The 18856-nt window shown below is 39.2% G+C and overlaps 2 protein-coding genes across 2 annotated transcripts; one reads left to right on the top strand and one right to left on the bottom strand.

The window, feature by feature from the left end:
* The first annotated feature begins 566 nt into the window (after positions 1–566).
* Positions 567–7064, top strand: LOC136436846 (uncharacterized). The gene is made up of 7 exons (XM_066431220.1): positions 567–660; positions 2348–2522; positions 3523–3549; positions 3895–4091; positions 4261–4345; positions 4933–5144; positions 5727–7064. Exons 2-7 carry the CDS (start codon positions 2364–2366, stop codon positions 5824–5826), a joined length of 780 nt encoding a protein of 259 aa, XP_066287317.1. The 5' UTR covers positions 567–660; positions 2348–2363; the 3' UTR covers positions 5827–7064.
* A 127-nt stretch (positions 7065–7191) lies between these two features.
* Positions 7192–17478, bottom strand: LOC136436845 (sialin-like). The gene is made up of 13 exons (XM_066431219.1): positions 17358–17478; positions 16368–16477; positions 15884–16081; positions 15181–15282; positions 14463–14618; positions 13801–13888; positions 12673–12759; positions 12329–12456; positions 11653–11802; positions 9561–9693; positions 8966–9210; positions 8211–8345; positions 7192–7988 (listed from the first exon to the last, which is right to left on the bottom strand). Exons 2-13 carry the CDS (start codon positions 16464–16466, stop codon positions 7893–7895), a joined length of 1617 nt encoding a protein of 538 aa, XP_066287316.1. The 5' UTR covers positions 16467–16477; positions 17358–17478; the 3' UTR covers positions 7192–7892.
* Positions 17479–18856: the final 1378 nt, after the last annotated feature.

Consider the following 18856-nt stretch of genomic DNA (forward strand, 5'->3'; position numbering starts at 1 on the left):
AGACTGTTGTTGACATGGTCGGTGCAAGGTGATCGTGAAGGTATTTTCAAGTTTTACTCTTAATTTTCTTAAATCAGCGCTGTTGAAGTTTACTGGCAACCTTTTATACGGTGGAAAGTAAGCTGAACTGAGATTGGGAGCGTACGTTTGGTCGAGAGACGCCCATATGTTGACTGAAAGTTACCTGAATGATTTGTTATGCGGGATTTGTTTGAATGAATGAATTTTTCATTAGAATGTTTGCGTTTAAACGTTGGTTTCTGTTGGCTAATCGTTGCTTTAGGCAAACAACACATTTTTTTGTCACACCTTTTGTATTGTTTACGATCATTTCTGAGTATGAGGAGGAATTGTCTTTGATTTATATTAATCTGATTGTAACGTTAATTTCTATAATGACAATAATAAATGACACGTAAATAACGTTAATATTCTTATGTGTAACGTTAGAATACATTTTCTTAGAATAGATCAATTGCATTTTTCTTCTGGCATATGATTTACATTTAACAACAGGCAGCTATCATGCATCTCCAGGTTGTTGAATTACATTTTCCCTGTTACGGTACATGTCCATTGTGCTGTTTCGCTCACGTTGCTCCTGAGTTGTTTTTGCTGCTGACCTGTTTATAGAAAAGCTGGTTTGTCAACAAATGTCAGGTAATGATTGTGTCTGACTGGTCAATCGTAAAATGAACTTCTGTAATTACCTTTCTTCTGCATATTTAAGAGCATTCTTTGCAGCAAAACTTGCATGACTCGTAATATAGGAAAACGCCCCAAATGTGCATGCATAGCCTTACTAGTAGGCATCTGTACAGGTGAAAACGTGAGGTCATGGTCATAACGATGTCGCGATAAAGGAGCGTTTAAGCCAGGAAGTGAAGTCTTATTACCATTGTCTTTAGAGCACCTGTACTGTAGTACTTACAGTATAAGATTTACCCCCATGGGAACAGTGACTAAAAAAATGCTGGGATTATTAAAGACCAGCTCATGTTGCTGCTGGGTTGTCTCCTGCTGACCCTGAAGAACTGGTCTATCAACAAATGTTGACGTCAGATACTGTAACTGCATTAAATTTAAAGTTTGTGGGGCTTCGATTTCACGATAGGGAGAAAAAGCTCAGTGTTTGAAGTACATGTATATGTAGTTTTAATTTGCGTTTGGCGGGCAGAAAACAAAACAAGCATTTTTGCAGTAGTTCTAAGTTTGCAACAAAGAGGTCATTCAGGGATAATTGTACCATTCTGCAATGTTTAGTATTCTTTGATTGCAAAACATGCATGAGCCTTGAATATGTGGTAAGCAGATTAATTTTATCTTTATAGCACCTGTACTAGATTTGCTCCCATGGGAACAGTGGATTTCTGGGAATATGATCAGCTCATGTTGTTGCTGTGTTGTTTTTGCTGCTGACCCATTTATGGAAAAGCTGGTCTATCAACAATTGTCAACGTCGGATAATAATTGTTTCTGACTCACCAAATGATCTTCTGTAATTACCTACATTCTGCATATTTAGTATTTTTTGCAGCAAAACATGCCTGAACCTTGAATAAGTTGGAGGACCTGTACTAGATTTGCTTCCATGGGAACAGTGACTTGTTGGCATTATGATTAGGTTGCTGCACAATCTGTGCAAAGCTTAGGTTACGCATGGGAAATCTTGTGGATTTGTTAATGTTGTTGCAATATACTGTATCAGATTCTGTTGTTAATAGTTTCCAGTCAACTACTGTCAGTAAACCTTGATTTTGTTGAGCAGGGGTTTTGGAGGGTAAAGTTAATCCTCTCCAACAAGAAAATAATCGATATTTTTAGTTCCATTTAAAAAAGTTATTATCATAAAATACATACATTTTTCTTTTGAGGAAAACTGAAAACTATCATCAGAGGCAGCATTGAGCTGAATGAATTATTCCATGCAACATGGCCAGGCTATAATTTGGGAGTCTTTCTTTTCCTGTGATATGACATGCATACTTATACTTGTATTTTACATGGTTCCTGCTGTGAATGCAAATGCAGTGACCTTTTTGGATATGCGCCGAATATCATCTTAGGCCACACCAGTTTATTTTCTTGGTTAACGGAATAAATAAAAAATGCTAGATTGGAAAAACAACATGAAAACAGAATCTCAGAGGAATATGTTTACTTTGGTGCACACTGTTTCAGGGAGTGAACAGGGTCAGGTGCAGGTTTTTACCCCAGCCTTCTGTTTTCATGATTTTTTTCTTGCTAAACTAAAAAATAAAAATCCGTTAACCAAGAAATTGAATTGGGGTGGCCTTATGGTCTATATACTAGTATATGGACATTGACCTCGTCTGACCCCTCACAGGTGGTTCAGGTGCCTGATGGGATACGATGCAGTCGTAGCCAGGTGTATAAAAGCGTTCAGAGCGTTATACCCCAGTTTACCTGTCCTCATGGCGGCTGGCGGCACTAAAGTACGACAGAAGGTGGAGCCGGACAGTCAGGAAAATGTGGACTCACTCAGGGAAGCACTTAGAAAGGTCAGTAACATGTGGGGTTACACTTTGTTGGCAAATTGAACTATTGTATGGTGTAAATCTAGATTTCTGTTTACTGTTGTTAGTGTTTGTGGTACTGACATAATATGATTATAAGTCAATACTTGTACTTGCACATTATATCTTATTGTTATATTGTAAGTCAAGTCAATGTTGTACAACTTCTATGTGGTCTTTCAATCATATCAAGTCAATGTTATATCAAGTCAATGTTGTATATATAAGTATGGTTTGTGAATTGTTAGTTGGGTAGTTGCTGCATGTTTGAGACACAGAATTAATGAATTTCTATGTGGCAATTTTCTTCAAATCATGTGTATCAATAGCCTGGAGTCCAGCCTTGTTAGTTTTGGTGTGCTACTGGACGTTTGCTGACAAGGCTGGAGCCCAGGCTGGTGTATCAATTTGGTTACATCAGATCTGAACATTGTTTTTCATACTTATGAATAATCAAATTTATTGTGGTTCTACTGACATTAATTGGTCTGTGGTTGGATTTAAATCAGTGAGAATTCAGGGCTTCATGTAGTCATTAACAAACCACTGAACAACTAGAAATACAATGCTTGACAGTCAGCACAACTGGCCCTTTCATTCCTGCAGTGAATTACATGTGACAATTTGTCACACTTCTCTATCACCTCATATTGAGTTCCTCCTCTATCACACAAGTGCTGTTAACAGTGTTATCACAAGGGATAAGATTGAGTAGTGTTATCACAAGGGATAAGATTGAGTAGACTATTGTGTCATGTGTCCTTCGTGAGGACAAGCAATTATGTTAATATTGTTGGAGAATCTATACCCACCCAATTGCTGATGTCATTTTCTGTGAAGAGAGCGTCCCAAGGGAATTACTATTGCCAATTGAGTTATTTTTTCCAACATGACATCTTTCCTATAGGAAACATGTCAGAAGTGATCAAATATCAGCAGTAAAGTTTGTTTAAACCTGTTTCTGTTATTTTCTTCTGAATTACAGGACTCGAAGATAGGAGAGCAGATTAAGGTAATTATACATGCTTTTTTTCTCTGTCATTGTGAAGTTTTTAGCTTGAGGTAGAAATCTCATGGTTGAAAGAATGATAATTGTGAATGTACTAATTACAATCTGATGGGCGAACACACACTGCAAGCTGTCCAATACCTTAAGCAAGCACTAGTAGATTTGGCAGAATGATTTATTCAGAATCAATATAATAGAGGTCTTACTTATTCTACATACATATTTGGACTGGAGTCCCTATCTGCTGTAAAGTAGGTACATGTATTAGGATTGCATATATGCAAAGTGCGTGTTTGTTGGCTGTATGAACTTTGCCTTGTTTAAGGTTGCTAAATTTTCTTTCTACAGGATGTTCCTGACAAGGCTCTTAGGAGATTTCTAAGAGCCCACCTCACAGTCCCAGAGGCGCACAAGGTTTATGTGAAATGTGAGAAGTGGAGAAAAAAGTATGGTGTAGAAAACATCAAGTCTGAAGACCCTGCCATCCAGTCTGAGTTGGCTACAGGCAAGGGCATCATTCTGGAAGAAAGAGATAAGATGGGAAGGTATGGAATTTGCTAAAGAGTAGATAAAGAAGAATTTTTGTCTTACATTTCTGCAGTGGTCTGTTAGTCTGTGGCTTTGTGTACATTTACATATTATGGTAATATTGGTTGCTTTTGAGTGTTGAATGCAATACTTGTACATTTTGATATTTGTATTTGATTCCCACAGGCCTATCATTCTGGCAACAGTACATCTTCATGATACCAAGAACAGAGACATGGAAGTGCTTACCAAGTTCACTGTCTACATGTTGGTCAGTATTCAAGTAATTTTATGTTTAAGAGATGTGTTGATGTATTCTATGTAATAAACTATGTGATTTAACATTAATTTTACACTTTTACATGTAGCAGTGTGAATCTGGTGTAATATGAACGCCAGTGTGAACATCAGTTATCACTAGGGATGGAGATTTTTGTCCAACAAGGTTATCAAACAAATAAAATTCGCCAAAAATCAATATTTCAAAATATACTCGTTGACATGCATAATTCTTTAAGTATTACTATCATGTACATTCCTGCAAAGTTATATTGATAAACATCGAAGTACAAGCCAAGGAGAGCCTTTTTTCTAAAAATGGGCGTGGCCTTATAAATCTTGATGAGGTAATCATGACGTCATACTAATTTGCATAAATTATCACTTTGCTATAAGAAACTACCTGAAAGAAATTAAGGTTGAGGAAGGTTTGTAAAGCTTAAGAAAGTTTTTTTTTCAAAAACATCCCCAAAATCCCCAGCCACCCTTCAATAGTACCTTAAATGTACTAGATTACTGAATATACATCCTGCTGTACATTTTAACAGTAACTTCTGTTGACTCTTTCTATTTTTGTAGGAAACGCTTTCCAACATGTCTGACCAAGGCGAGATGGACAACCTCTGTGTGCTGTTTGACATGAAGGACTTCAGCCTGCGGAACATGGACTACCAGTTTGTGAAGACTCTGATCATGCTGCTGCAGAGGTACTTCCCAGAGAGACTGGGGGTGTGCCTCATTGTCAACGCACCAACTTTGTTTTCAGGCTGCTGGCTCATCATCAGACCTTGGTAAGTACTAGTAGAAGGTTCTGTTGGTAGAGGAAAAGTGCAGATACGAAGTTGGTTCAGCACCAAGGACATAACATATTTTTTGGATGAAATTTGATTTTTGTTATTTTGAAATTTGATGTGTAGGTATAAAAGCAGGAAATATTGCTGAAAGAGGATTGAAAGTTGTTTTATTAATAAATGTAAAGACATGTTCTGAATAACAAACTTCTTTATTTACAACCAAGGAAATAATAACAGCCGACGTTTCGATGACCGTCTGTCATCTTCTTCAGGGCAATAATCTGAGCAGTGACACCTAGATGTAGCTGCAGTGCAAAGACAGTACTGAACCAGTTATCATTGCTCTGAAGAAGATGAAGGATGGTCGCCGAAATGTTGGCTGTTATCATTTCCTTGGTTGGGAATAAACAACTTTGCTATTCAGTCATTCATCAATCTGATGAAACTATTTGTGGATGGAATACATGTTCTTATGTTGGTAGCAGTTGTAATATAAGGACATTTTCCATCTTATTGCTTTGAGATAGAACCATCTTGTGTTTATTGCTAATCTGTGTCCTTTTTATATTCTCCATGTAGGCTGGACGAGAGAACACGGAAGAAAGTTAACTTCATATACACTGAAGAGGAGCTGTCACAATACATCAGTCTGGCTGTCCTGCCCAGAAAACTTTTCTGACAGAAATTCCCTTGTACTCTCTTTTTAACATATATTTTTACACCTCAGCACAAGACACCCCTAGTTAGAAAGTAGAAAAGGCACCTTTTAGTCACTGTGGTACTATTATCAACAAACCCATTCACCCCAGTATTTTACCTCACTACCAGATCAGGATTGTTATGTGTATGCCACATTTTTGCAATATGCCGGTATCTGCAATAAGGGGGTTGAAGGTTTTATTGGAAGAATGATATATTGATTTGATTTGTATTTAATTTTTTTTTATGGGGTGAGAAGAGTTAAATTGTGAGTCCTCAAAGTATTTTGTATATAACAGTTATCCATGGAAAACAGGGTAATAACTGTGCAGTACCCAGAAGCAATCAAGTTTAATGCATTGCTGCTCGTATTTTTTTGCTCAAATTGTGGCTATGTATATATAGGGAAGATGTTATACACATATCTTACAGGTGTGTCTTTATCTTGTTCTTACTGGTAACAAAAATTCTATGACTAAAAGTGTTCAGTTGTGCTGAAAATGTGTGTTGTTAGTTTGATTGAAAGACTGGAAATAGTAATATGGCATCCGTGAATAGTTTCATCAGGTTGTTAAGTCACTGGATAAAAAGACTCTTTTTACACAACCAAGAGATTTATTCCACCGACGTTTCGGTGACCATTTGTCACCTTGATCAAGGCAATTCTGACTGGTTCACCTGCAGCTGTGATTGTACATATGTAAATACTTTGCGTTTGGGATTGCATCTCATTAATATGTATAAGTAGCAACACTTGTGCTGCATTGCCATGTGAACCAGTCAGAATTGCCTTGAAGAAGGTGACAGATGGTCACCGAAACGTCGGTGGAATAAATCTCTTGATTGTGTAAAAAGAGTCTTTTTTTATTCAGTAATATGGCCTACCTCATGAGGTACCTGTAATTCTTGGCTAAGCCCAGGTTGTGTGATACTGGTACTACACATTTGTGTGATGACTCTAGTCATACAGAGATACAATGATACAAAAGTCAGTGCTCAATAAGCTTCTACCAGTTCTAAGGCAGAAGGTTTGATACACGGCTACCGTAACTAAGCCATCATCAATATAACTTTGTTACAGAAAGAAGATTTTATGGATGACTTCCTTTGGGAACTGTATATCTCATTGTGGAGCGTAGGAAAAAAGATATGGCTACAAAAAGATGCTTAGATTTTGAAAATAAAGATATTCATCAAGAACAAGAATTGATCACAGAATACTGTTGTCTTTCTTGCACAGTTCTTAAAACAACAGTTTGTAGATGCTAACGTTAGATACTAGTATGCTCTTCCTCTCAGATATTTTCGTTTGATCCCCATCACCATCAATCAAGATCATCAACACTCGAGTTGTCAGATGTTTATCATCATTGATCTTAAAATCAAATTACATATACACTCAAGCCGTGAAATGTGATACAAAGAAGTGGATACAATGGAAATCATATCAAAAAGCATATGTAAACAACAAAATCCACCCGAGTACTCGTTTACGACATCTGAATATAATCGATGAACTTCTTGACTATCATAAGGAAGAAAACATGAACTTACTTACAGTTAAGTTACACATACTGTATGAATAAAAAGAACACTTAGATTTTTGAAAGACGGTAGCGTTGTATGTACAATATCTTTTTTTAGCAAAATTTAACAGAATTCATATAAGGTCGCTAGGCCAGAGATCGTTTCTTGAATGTATGATTCTATCTTATTGATATAGTGCAGTCCGTATGCATGCAGTCTGGTAATGTTACATTTGGAGTTAGAACTTTAGCATATAATAGCTATAAGTATGTAATAGCTATAAGTAAATGTAATATATCATACATAGTCCATTCATTCGTAGGTACTCGATTTCAGCTTTCCAAATTGACAACAACGTTAACGATATAAGATATGCATACAAAATTGTAACCTTAAAAGCAATGCACATTCAAACAAACACACAAACACACACATGTACAGATCATTTCACTGTCAAACAAGAACAAGTAATATCGTGACTTTAAACATGACTTCGAAATTTCAATGGCCTTGCAGTAACTACATATTCGTTTCCTGCTCAAGTAGCTTTTCGGCTGTCATCTCAGCATTTTCATTTGCAGGCAGGGTGTTCTTGTACTTTGCGGAGCCAGTATTCTGTGAAGACAATTTCAAATTAGATTAGTAATCAAATGGCCATCTATCGTACATTAATGCTACACTCCATTTCGTTTGATAAGACTCGTGATCATTAATGTAACGTAATTACATCGTTTAAGATTCGTGATTATTGGGAAATGACAGCGCTGATACGGAATTTGACTTTATTCGTCTTTCTCAAGAATCCGCTTTACAGTAATTACATCAGCAAATAACAACCTTGGCTTCTACGTCGCCCTTCCCCCGAGCCCAGGGCTGGACGTCAGTGCGCATGAACACCACGGTGAAGACGCACCCCACAGCTTGGATAGCCGCTCCTATGTAGAAGATCTTAGACCAGCCGGCAATGGTCGGCTGGAAAAGGATGTCCTGTCATTAGAGCGGACTTATCCATGGTGCATGGAAATGGGTCTCGAATCACGTTGAGACCAAAAAAAAAAAGAAGTGCAACAATACAAGCAACAAAGATGGCAACGGTAGTCATCATACTGAAGAAGGCAACGGGATTTGCCAAAGATCCGTGACCGATAGTTCATTATGTTGGAACAAACAGGTTTAAATCTCCTTAGTCAAAAGTTCAACTTTGTCAGAAGACCGCTATATGGACGTCGACCAGAGCACATAGTTAAGCCAAGTTTCTGACGCCTTGGATGGAACACATTTTGTTTACCGACGTCGACTGGCTTTTGATAAAAGCAAGGACAGCTCACCAATGTTGATTGGTGGCAAATAATACTTGATATTTTAAGGGAGGCTATTATATTGTTTGTTTCTGTGAGTGTGTACTACTTCTGTACACAATGTCCTGGTTTTAATTTAGTTCTTGTTGTGACCCATGTATGTCCAGCTTATGTACTGTCTAGTATATCATTTGACTGTATAATTTCCTTTTGAAAAAACAATAAAGAGAGAGAGAGAAAAAAAAGACAGCTCACCGTCTACATGTGCATGTACTACTAGTATACCGCACTTACGTCATTCTCAACGATGAACCCGACCAGCAGAGGAGCGACTATCCCGGGAAGAGTTCCCGCCGTGTTGGCGAGGGAGAAGGTGACTCCGCTGAACCTGGGCGCGAACTCGATGTGGACGGCGCGGAACCCAGCATTGGTCAGGCCGCTGAAGGCCTGCAGCAGACAGAGCAGGGCCACGGCGGCGGCAGGGTCACACCCGCTCAGGTTTGCCAGCACGATTCCGCAGATCACCATACCGGTAAACCCTGCGGCGGATGTGATACATTTATTTTATTATCTAAACGAGAAACGTCGTTATAAAACTAAAAGGTCGAATTTGTGTGGCGTCGTTGGCGTCGCCGCCACATAGGTGCCCGTCAGTACGAAGACCCAATGGTACAATCGGTTAGTAGCGAACAGGCTTTTCGCGCGACAACAGAGCAGCGCGACAACAGGCAGCGCGACAACGGGCAACATTTTCAGTGACAGTGGCGCATCGGTGAAGGGCGTACATGCCGGGCATAGTTCTTTGCTGACATTCTCATGATTGATGAAAAACTACAATGGGAAGATTACATTACTTATTATGGTTGTTTTTTCGCGCTACAGAACTCACCCGTGATGACAAAACTCCTGCGGATCCACACTTTAGGGATGGTCCCACGTGTGATCAGGTAGTCTGCCAGGAAGCTGGACAACATCATTGAGATCATCGCCAAGAGGGGCGGAAGGGCAGACAGCAGGCCGTTCTATCAGCAACAGAAAGAAATCACTGTCAACTATATATATTATATATCTGTAAATATGTTAGGAGTAAGATAGACTTTGTTTGGGCCGGCGTTCAAATGTGGTATGTGATTTGAACACGCCACCTTGATTCGTAGCCCATTGATGTTACAAACGATGTAAATAACAAGAACTCCGAGATAGCTCTTCGGCTTCTTAAAAAGAAACCCAGAAAAAGTTTATCATCATTTCGACATGTATATTTCATTGTTTTGACAGGTATAGTTGATACTTGGTCCTGATGATTTTCTGTTACGAATAAACGACATTGAAACCATTGAATCTAGCAAGGACATTATATAATGTCCTTGAATCTAGCTACCTTTTTTGTGTGTATCTATAGATGTGGATAACCTTACTTTTGTTGTGCCAACAAAGTTCTTCTTCTACAAGATAAGAGACTATAATAGGTCCTCGAATGAATAACGAAAAGGAAGCGAACTAAGTATTTGTGCTATATATATGTCACAGTACAGATTGGAATCCAGTACAATCTGGAACTGTCCTAGGACAGATTGGAATTCCAATCCGTCCTAGGACAGATTGGAATTCCAATCTGTCCTAGCACAGTTCCAGGACAGACTGGAATTCCAATCTGTCCTAGGACAGTTCCAGATTGTACTAGTGCAGATTGGAATTCCAATCTGTCCTAGGACAGATTGGAATCCTGATTCAAATCTGTACTAGTACAGATTGGAATCCTACAACTGAACTGTATATATGTAAATTAGAGACATATTATGGCCATTATGAGTAACTCCATATGCTCAACCGATTTTTCCAGTTAACACTGGTCAGTTTTCACTAGTTTTCAACTTTTTTTCCCCTGGATATACATGTACAGGTAACTTTTACTCATCATTTTAAAGAGTATGCTATCTTCATTATTAGGTTGTTTTATTATTGCAATAGTGTATAAACTTATCAAGATATTTGAAGTTAAAAGTTGCTTAGTGTAGAAAGAGTTTCCCTGGGCTTATAAAGTTTCCCCCCAGACTTGGTGAGTTAGACCGCGGGGCTGACAGGCCAGCCTGCATGTAGACTGCATTCATACAACACCATGAAAGTCACTGAATAAATCAGAAATCACACCTGGCCAGCCTGTGTAATTAGCACTTATGTGTTAAATTCTATGAAAAGTCTAAGCTAGGGGGATAGGCCGCGGGCCTGAACAGAACCCCGCAGACTAAAATAAACGTAGAATGGGCTTGAAGTACAAAGTAAACCAAAAATGATAAGTATGTCACCAACATGGCTCGAAACATGAGATTTGGATATGAATCTTGAATACGGTACTATATTAAGTAGTCTATTTTGTAGGTTAGCACTGTTTATGTAAAGTGTCTGAAGCACAGTTCAATTCAATATTCTTATTGTATGACCGTGATAGTATTTCATGGAACATACTCATAATCTGCCATAATATGCAAATGTCTCTAATTTACATACAGTTCAGTTGTAGGACTCTAATCTGTACTAGTACAGATTGGAATCAGGATTCCAATCTGTCCTAGGACAGATTGGAATTCCAATCTGTACTAGTACAATCTGGAACAGTCCTAGGACAGATTGGAATTCCAATCTGTCCTAGGACGGATTGGAATTCCAATCTGTCCTAGGACAGTTCCAGATTGTACTGGATTCCAATCTGTACTGTGACATATACTTCAGGTTTGCTATGTTGCTTTATCGATGATGGGGTCTTTTTATGAATATGAATTGGTATTGAATTTTTCTTTCTATTTGACTTGAATCAAGGGTTGAATGTTTAGTAGTTGTGTGTCGCTTTTTTAGAAATAGAGAGAACGCTAGCGACCCCAAAAAACACCCCTCCCAATAAAATGGTATGTCGAGCCTGTGACGTCACCATACAAGATGGCGGCTACCACACATGCCAACGGATCCAACAAAGGTCTCTTTACCGTCCTGATGTTGAAGCCCAGTACGTTCTTCATGTAGTTCGGCATCTGAGTGAGCAGCAGGTACGTGCCCCAGAGGGAGCTGAACTGTCCCACGATCAGAGCCCACACCGGAAGTGACGTCAGGACCTCCCGCCACGGGACGGGCAGTCTCTGAGAAAACACATAGAAATCTTTATTGACACGACAAAAGTACAGCGACTTTCGTAAGGTCTTCTACAACTATACATGCAAACAACAAACAATGGTATACAAAATGATTAACCTGAGCACAAGTATATGAATACTTCAACATGTCGAAACTCATCATCGGAGAAATGTTTGCGGGGATTTGATTTCGCGGTATATATTTCGCGGTGGATATTTTGGTTTTATTTTAATGTCACATGCAATACCAATCAGAATAAAGCTGAATTTGAATCTTAGGAAGAAAATAGAGTGTTCGCAGTGGTTTGGAGTTCGCGTTTGAAACAATGGTAGCGCTACATCACACAATGGAGCGGCTTTTCGCAGTGGCTTTAAGTTCGCGGAAAACCGCAAACATAAAATCACTGCGAACATTTCTGCATTTACAGTATCACCGTGGAAATATCAGTAAGAAATCAATGAAAAGTAACCAAAACCCTTTTACAATTATACTTTTTTAAAATCATTCTACGAGAAACTTTGCCTTTCTCACCTGTTGAGTTTTCATTCCGATGCCATCTTCGATGTACTCCTGTTCTTCCTCCAGGATTCGTGGATGTTTTGCGGGCGAGTCATAAGCGAGGAGCACCCAGGCCAACAGCCAGACAGCTACAAAACTTCCTAAATCAAGACAGTAAAAAACACAACTTTTGGAACAGAAAGCTTTAGATCAAAGCTGAAGGAAAGAGAAGATAATTGCGGGGAATTGTTTCCTTCTACATACTTTGTTTAGAGATAATAGTCTTTCTTAGCTTTGTTATAAAAGATGGTAAGTATCGAACATATGATGTGAAGATCTAGACAGTATTCCAAGGTATTGTAACTTTGTACACAAACCAGGGATATAGAAGACGGCAGGCCAGCCATACTCATCCGCCAAGTTAGATGCTAACGGGAAGGTGATGACACCACCGAGAGACAACGCTGTTTTGAAATAAAACAATTAGAATAGAAGATAAACAATAAACAGCAAAACATTCGAATCAAAGACTACAAACCAAACGCATAAATTGATAACTTTGTTTTCTCATTCTGCATATGGAATAGAAATGATGGAAATTGTTCGATCAAAGGTTCTGAATTGACAATACTCAAAACATAGTCAACAAGAGTTCTGCGACCTCATATCTCCATGAACAATTCTATTTATGCAAATGACTTACTCATTTACATAATATATGCTTAATCATAAACACCTTTATCTTACTTACACATGTTGCAATATTGACAGTGCTATAATTTTCCAATTTGATGAATTTTGGTGTTTTTGCATTAATTATGCAAATTAGGAATTTATTTGCATAATTGGTATGTGTTGATGCTCCACTTTCAATAAACTACATATGTCACATGTATTTGAGTCTTATAATGGAAAACACTGCAAATATAGAATTTCCTCATTATCTATGCAAATTAATTCCCAATTAGCATAATTTGCACTTCATTGTGTACATCTCTGTCTAAGCTACCTGGATACTAAATATCATGGAAATCTGTTGTCCCTTGTTCAGTTATTCTCCTTATAAGATTTTCACAATAACGCTCCTGCAGTTCCAGAGCAAGCTGCTAGGGGGCCAAAACCTACACCATTTCTTAATTACATCACAAGCTATCTGTCACCCAAAAATCAAGACCACAGCTCATCCAGGTCAAAAGATACAAAAACGGAAATTCTGCTGCAGTACCAAGGTCACATACCAGGGGGCCCAAAATCGACCTTGAATTTCGGCCTCACAACACCCGCCCACATACCAAATATCATTGTAATCCATCCAGAGGTTCTTGAGTTATGCTGCCTACAATAGTCCGGAAACACAAACACACACACACACACAGACACGCCAAAAACAATATCTCCATTTTTCATGGAGATAAAAAGCTTAAGAAAGAAAGAATCAAACAGGCAGACAGACAGACAGACGGACGGACGGACGGGCAGACAAACAAACAGACAAACAAACAAACCTATGTAGCAGAATGCCAGCAGCCTAGTCCGTTCAGTAGGAGGTGCCCACCGGCCCCAGACTCCGTACATAGAGGGGAGAGAAACGCCCTGAAGCAAAGAGCATTGTAGCGATGAGGACAAAGGTCTTAGAGAGACCTCGTAGTTGACTACACGTAAAGACTTGAGGTTCTTGCAAAATCAGTAACATAAGTCAAGTCTGTATAGTAAATAACTCATATTTCTTTCGAATTCTTTTGTATCTATTCCAAATGTCATTGTCTTCAAACGTGTGATTTTATCATTTTCACTTAACACGTTCCCTTCCTCAAGTTCAAAAAGGAACAAACAAACAAACAAACAAACAAACGATAAAAGAAACTACTATGTAGAGTTAAGTATTTGTGCTACATATACTTCAGGTTTGCTATGTTAGTTTAGCGATTACGGGGTCTATTTGTTAACATGAATTTGTATTGAATTTTCCATTTCATTTGAGTTAAATGTGTGATAGTTATGTGCCGATTTGTTAAAAATAGAGAGAACGCTAACGACCTCCAAAAACACCCCTCCCAATAAAATGGTATGGCGACCCTGTGACGTCACAATCCAAGATGGCGGCAACCACGCACGCCAACGGATCTAACAAAGGTTTTGCCACGCAAACCTGTAACAAAACGCTCACCGTCACCAGTCCCAGACAGAATCGCACAGCAAACATCGCCCATGCGCTGGACCTGGCTGCTACCGGACCCAGAGCGTTCAGCACAGCGGCCAGTAACAGGCTGGTCCCGAACACAACTTTCCCGCCAAACCTCTGTTCCAACACCCCACCCGCAACCTGTCAAACAAAAGAATAAAGCTTTGGAAAAAGCTGGCCGCGCTAGAATAAGGAGAAGCACAACCTGTGAAACAAAAGAATAAAGCTTTTGAAAAAGCTGGCCGCGCGAGAATAAGGAGAAGCACAACCTGTGAAACAAAAGAATAAAGCTTTTGAAAAAGCTGGCCGCGCGAGAATTAGGAGAAGCACAACCTGTGAAACAAAAGAATAAAGCTTTTGAAAAATCTAGCCGCGCGAGAATTAGGAGAAGCACAACCTGTGAAACAAAAGAATAAAGCTTTTGAAAAATCTAGCCGCGCGAGAATTAGGAGAAGTGTTGCGCAGATAAGATAGAGGGGTTTTGCAGCTAAAGCAAGGGTGAAGAAACTTCACATTGTACTTGTCGGCCACGGTAGTGACGAACCGGAAACCTAAATCACGTCACTATGCTGGGCAAATCGTAAATTATTCTCCGCCTTTTTTTCGTATATATTCCTTTCTTTCACAGCAACAAAGCAAGATATGATTTTCGACGCTTATCAATTACATGAGCACATAATTGTCATAAGTGCATACTTCTTACCTGAGTGATAATGTAGCCATAGAAGTAGGCTCCAAGCAAGGTTCCTTTGATACTCTGGCTCCACTCAAAAAGTTCTCCTTGGTCACGATCGCCGCCTGCTCTCTGGACATGAAAAAAACTTACAACTAAAGTAATCTTTGTTTGATTACAAGAACTCTGCTTCTTGCTGTTTGAATTCGCAGTCTGAATAGTAGCGACATCGTTAGCAAAAAATACTAAGACTGTCAGTCGTCCTCAATGCACTTAGTGCAGAAAATGTGTTCTCTTAATTTCTCGCCATCTTCTAATTGTACTTGTCGGCCACGGTAATGACGAACCGTGCAATGTACTGCACGCCCTAATCTTACATGTACAAGCTAAGTGTACTGCGCTCAATCGACGGTTTCTTGTCTTTCTTTTGCACATCTGACTGCAACCGTTTTTTACAGCTATTCAGTGAAGATGTTCTTACAGTATTTGATGACAACGAGTTCCATTCCACTATGGTTCTCGGGAAATACGGATTTTTGAACACTTCAATCCTTGGTTGATAACTCTGGTATTTTAAGGCATAACTATGTCTTGTTCTTTTCTGAGCTAGTATTAGATACGTATTGTCTTTCTACTAGTACCTACTCGTGTTGGAACCATTTGTCGGAAGAGGGCATGCAGTAATAATATTATTGAGCACTCTGTTAACGATTAACTCGACTGTTGTTCCTACCTGCGCAGAAACGTTCATAGGTCCGCTCCTCGGACAGTTTTGATATATGGCCGTTTGATTGACGGCTGTTGCAGACGACGAAGTGTTGGTCATGACGACGATGGCGACGCTGAAGCCATGTCTGGTGGTTTGGAGGGCCACAATGCCGAAGAAGAACAAGGCGGTCAGGATGTAGCGGGCCGGGATTCTATCAGCGATCTAATATCAAACCAAACAAATGCGGCCAAGTAAACAAGAGCAACTCTGATATGTACTCGAACCTAAAGATGAACACACAAAGGAAGAATGCACAATAAAAGATTAATCTGAAGCACCATACATACTTATTTGTTGGAGATCTTGATTATAAACCAAATTATCATCAATATCCATGTCTTATCGCAGTGATTAAAAAGTAGAAAAGAGCATTGAGACACATTAAAAAAAAAGGACCATGCTATTTCAAGAAGCGTCATTGGAGTACAACTTAGGTTCTAGTACGCACTGGGAAACAACTTTTCTTCTTTTTGTTGCCGTGAGCTGGTGTTTCTCCGTCATTTTCACCACCGCGCAGTTCCTTCATCGCACTTTTTTCGATGCTCATTTCGCACAGTCCTGTAAAAAATATGTAATGTTTTGTTAAGGCCTTTACCCACAGTTTATAAGATATATCATACAGGTAGTGCAAGTCTCAACAGACCAAACATAAGTCAATAACATTGGACACTTGACCTTACAGTCCTTTGTTCCATTTAGATACATGCCTGACGCGTTTGTGAAGTTGGGAAAACAAGAAAGACAAGTTTTGATAGATTTAGCCATTCATGAAAGAACGACGCTTAAAGTGGGCCCCCGAATTCCCCCAATGAACGCGAGAGATTGATGATGTCATTAATTATATAGACCGTTGAAGGTCCGCCAATGTTCAACACGGAAGTAATCCATACAGTCGTAATTCCAGGTATTGCGTATCACGTGACTGATAACGTTTTCTCGGAAATGTCTCCCCCGCGCAGTTGGTACCAAGTCATTCTTCCCACCGAAAAAAATGCATTTTTCCCTCAAATCTATCACCATCCCCGTTTCGTATATTCAAAAGGATTTGCACTTGCAAGATTATGAAGCCTTCTCTTTGCCTTTGACCGTGAAGCTGGTCGTAAAACGGGAATGATACGGTAGTGTTGCTCAACCACGTTCTAAACCTACTACACCTGGCAGTAACACTCCTACTGTAAAGGCTGATTTGAATCAAGCACGGTAATCGTTCTATGAAACTGGTATTGTGCCATTCATTCGCCCTCTATACTTCTGAAACTTGCTGTCATTTTAACTCTTAACATGACGGATTGAGTTTTTTTGTCACGGCGTCAGCAAAATACTGTACTATTTCCGTCAAGAGAAAGAGTCATCTATGTCCCACTACAAGACCGTTCACACCACAATGGCACACTAGAATGTTCTGATCTATCACACGAAACTTGGTCACATAACTCACCCGCTAGCCCACGCGTCCTCTCGAGGAAGTATGTACGTCAAAATGAGCAACGTTAACAGTGACCGCCGCACAGCCTGCGTTATTGTACGGTCAAAGTAAATATTGACCTTAAACAACTGCGCGTATCAGCATGTCACCAATCACACGTGACTCTGCGTCACAAACGCTTCAGACTATTTCGACTACACACACCATGCATTTACTACCATGGTGGTAGAATATCATACTATCAGAGTATCTGATATATCCACTGCATGTCTATCGAAGTATGTAATCTTTACAATTGCGATAATTCAAAGGAACATTGTAAAAAAATAACTTTTTATCGACCCAAATATGACACGTTCCATAGCTGTCCATTATTGAACATAGTGACATCTTGAATTTGAACCTCTTAACCTTCTCTGTCGTCATGTGCATCGGAGATTACAATTGGTATATGTGTAGATCATCTTAATATCTTTTATCAGACATGTCGATATGGTAGACTCCTTCGCTGATTCGCGATGTTCAACATTGGCTAGGGTTCTCTAGCCGACAAAGGGAGTTCCTCTGCGAAGGAGGCTATCGGTGTGGTATTTTCTGTCACAACTCCTGCTCATTGCTTAAGATTTCGTAAAGCTGGCCCGTCCTGATAAACCCTAGTGTGAGCTCTTCTGTCATCATACACTGAACGACGCGAAATGTCCTTCCTAACATTGAGTGGATGAGACTACTGTGTGATAATACATTACATGTGCACAGCAAGGGACAGTTTTTTTTTAGGTTCAGATCTCCATAATTGTAAATCCAATAGCTACGTCATCAATAGAATTATGAGGGTAATCCGCTTATCTTTAATGCTTCACAGTACATGTACGTCTGCGGTTGTATAAAACGTTTCTGTATTGTTTGTATTGCATACCCGGTAAACCGACTCCTGGCGAAAGCACATTTTGCGAAAACACATTTGATAGATCCTACCTTGTCAAATACCATAATGTCTTTCTGGTTCAAAGGCTATATAACAAAGTGTACTAATTTTGCCTGGTGTATTGTTTTTAGAACTATCATTGTGTCCACGATGTTTAGTCAAGAAAACACATGTGCACCAGATAAAACACGATGACAATACATCACGTATTCGGTTATGAATTCAACTGGCTCTGATATCATACCTTGCTCTATACTAGCGGCTGTAACAGAAGAACTGTGGAGAGTTAAGTAATCAAATTTGGCATGTAAGTTGTAGAGACATGTGTCATCATATAGGTGTATAGGTGTAATTTAACATTTCTAAAGTGATTGTATACAGGTCATATCTGACTTATCTTTGGTTCTGACAATCTTCCAAGGGTGTGGTCAACTTGATGTCAACTCAGTCGCTGGTTAAAATGTAAAAAACACATTGAGGTTGATCAGTCTCTAGAAGAGATGTTTCTTTACACTTGTGCCAAGTTTGAATTCATTTCATACAAAAATGAACCTGCTTTGATAAAAAATGCGTTTGTTTTTGTACC

The sequence above is a fragment of the Branchiostoma lanceolatum genome, chromosome 6, assembly GCF_035083965.1.
Source record: "Branchiostoma lanceolatum isolate klBraLanc5 chromosome 6, klBraLanc5.hap2, whole genome shotgun sequence".
Classification (NCBI taxonomy): domain Eukaryota; kingdom Metazoa; phylum Chordata; class Leptocardii; order Amphioxiformes; family Branchiostomatidae; genus Branchiostoma; species Branchiostoma lanceolatum.

What these genes read in the sequence shown, in the direction of transcription:
- LOC136436846 (XM_066431220.1), top strand. Translation starts at nt 2,364, where the DNA reads ATGGGATACGATGCAGTCGTAGCCAGGTGTATAAAAGCGTTCAGAGCG. An exon ending in AGATAGGAGAGCAGATTAAG is followed by an intron (nt 3,550 to 3,894) that starts GTAATTATACAT and finishes TTCTTTCTACAG; the next exon opens with GATGTTCCTGACAAGGCTCT. An exon ending in TGGCTCATCATCAGACCTTG is followed by an intron (nt 5,145 to 5,726) that starts GTAAGTACTAGT and finishes TTCTCCATGTAG; the next exon opens with GCTGGACGAGAGAACACGGA.
- LOC136436845 (XM_066431219.1), bottom strand. Translation starts at nt 16,466, where the DNA reads ATGAGCATCGAAAAAAGTGCGATGAAGGAACTGCGCGGTGGTGAAAAT. An exon ending in TCTGTCTGGGACTGGTGACG is followed by an intron (nt 13,889 to 14,462) that starts GTGAGCGTTTTG and finishes TCTTTGCTTCAG; the next exon opens with GGCGTTTCTCTCCCCTCTAT. An exon ending in GCTGGCATTCTGCTACATAG is followed by an intron (nt 12,760 to 13,800) that starts GTTTGTTTGTTT and finishes ATTTCAAAACAG; the next exon opens with CGTTGTCTCTCGGTGGTGTC.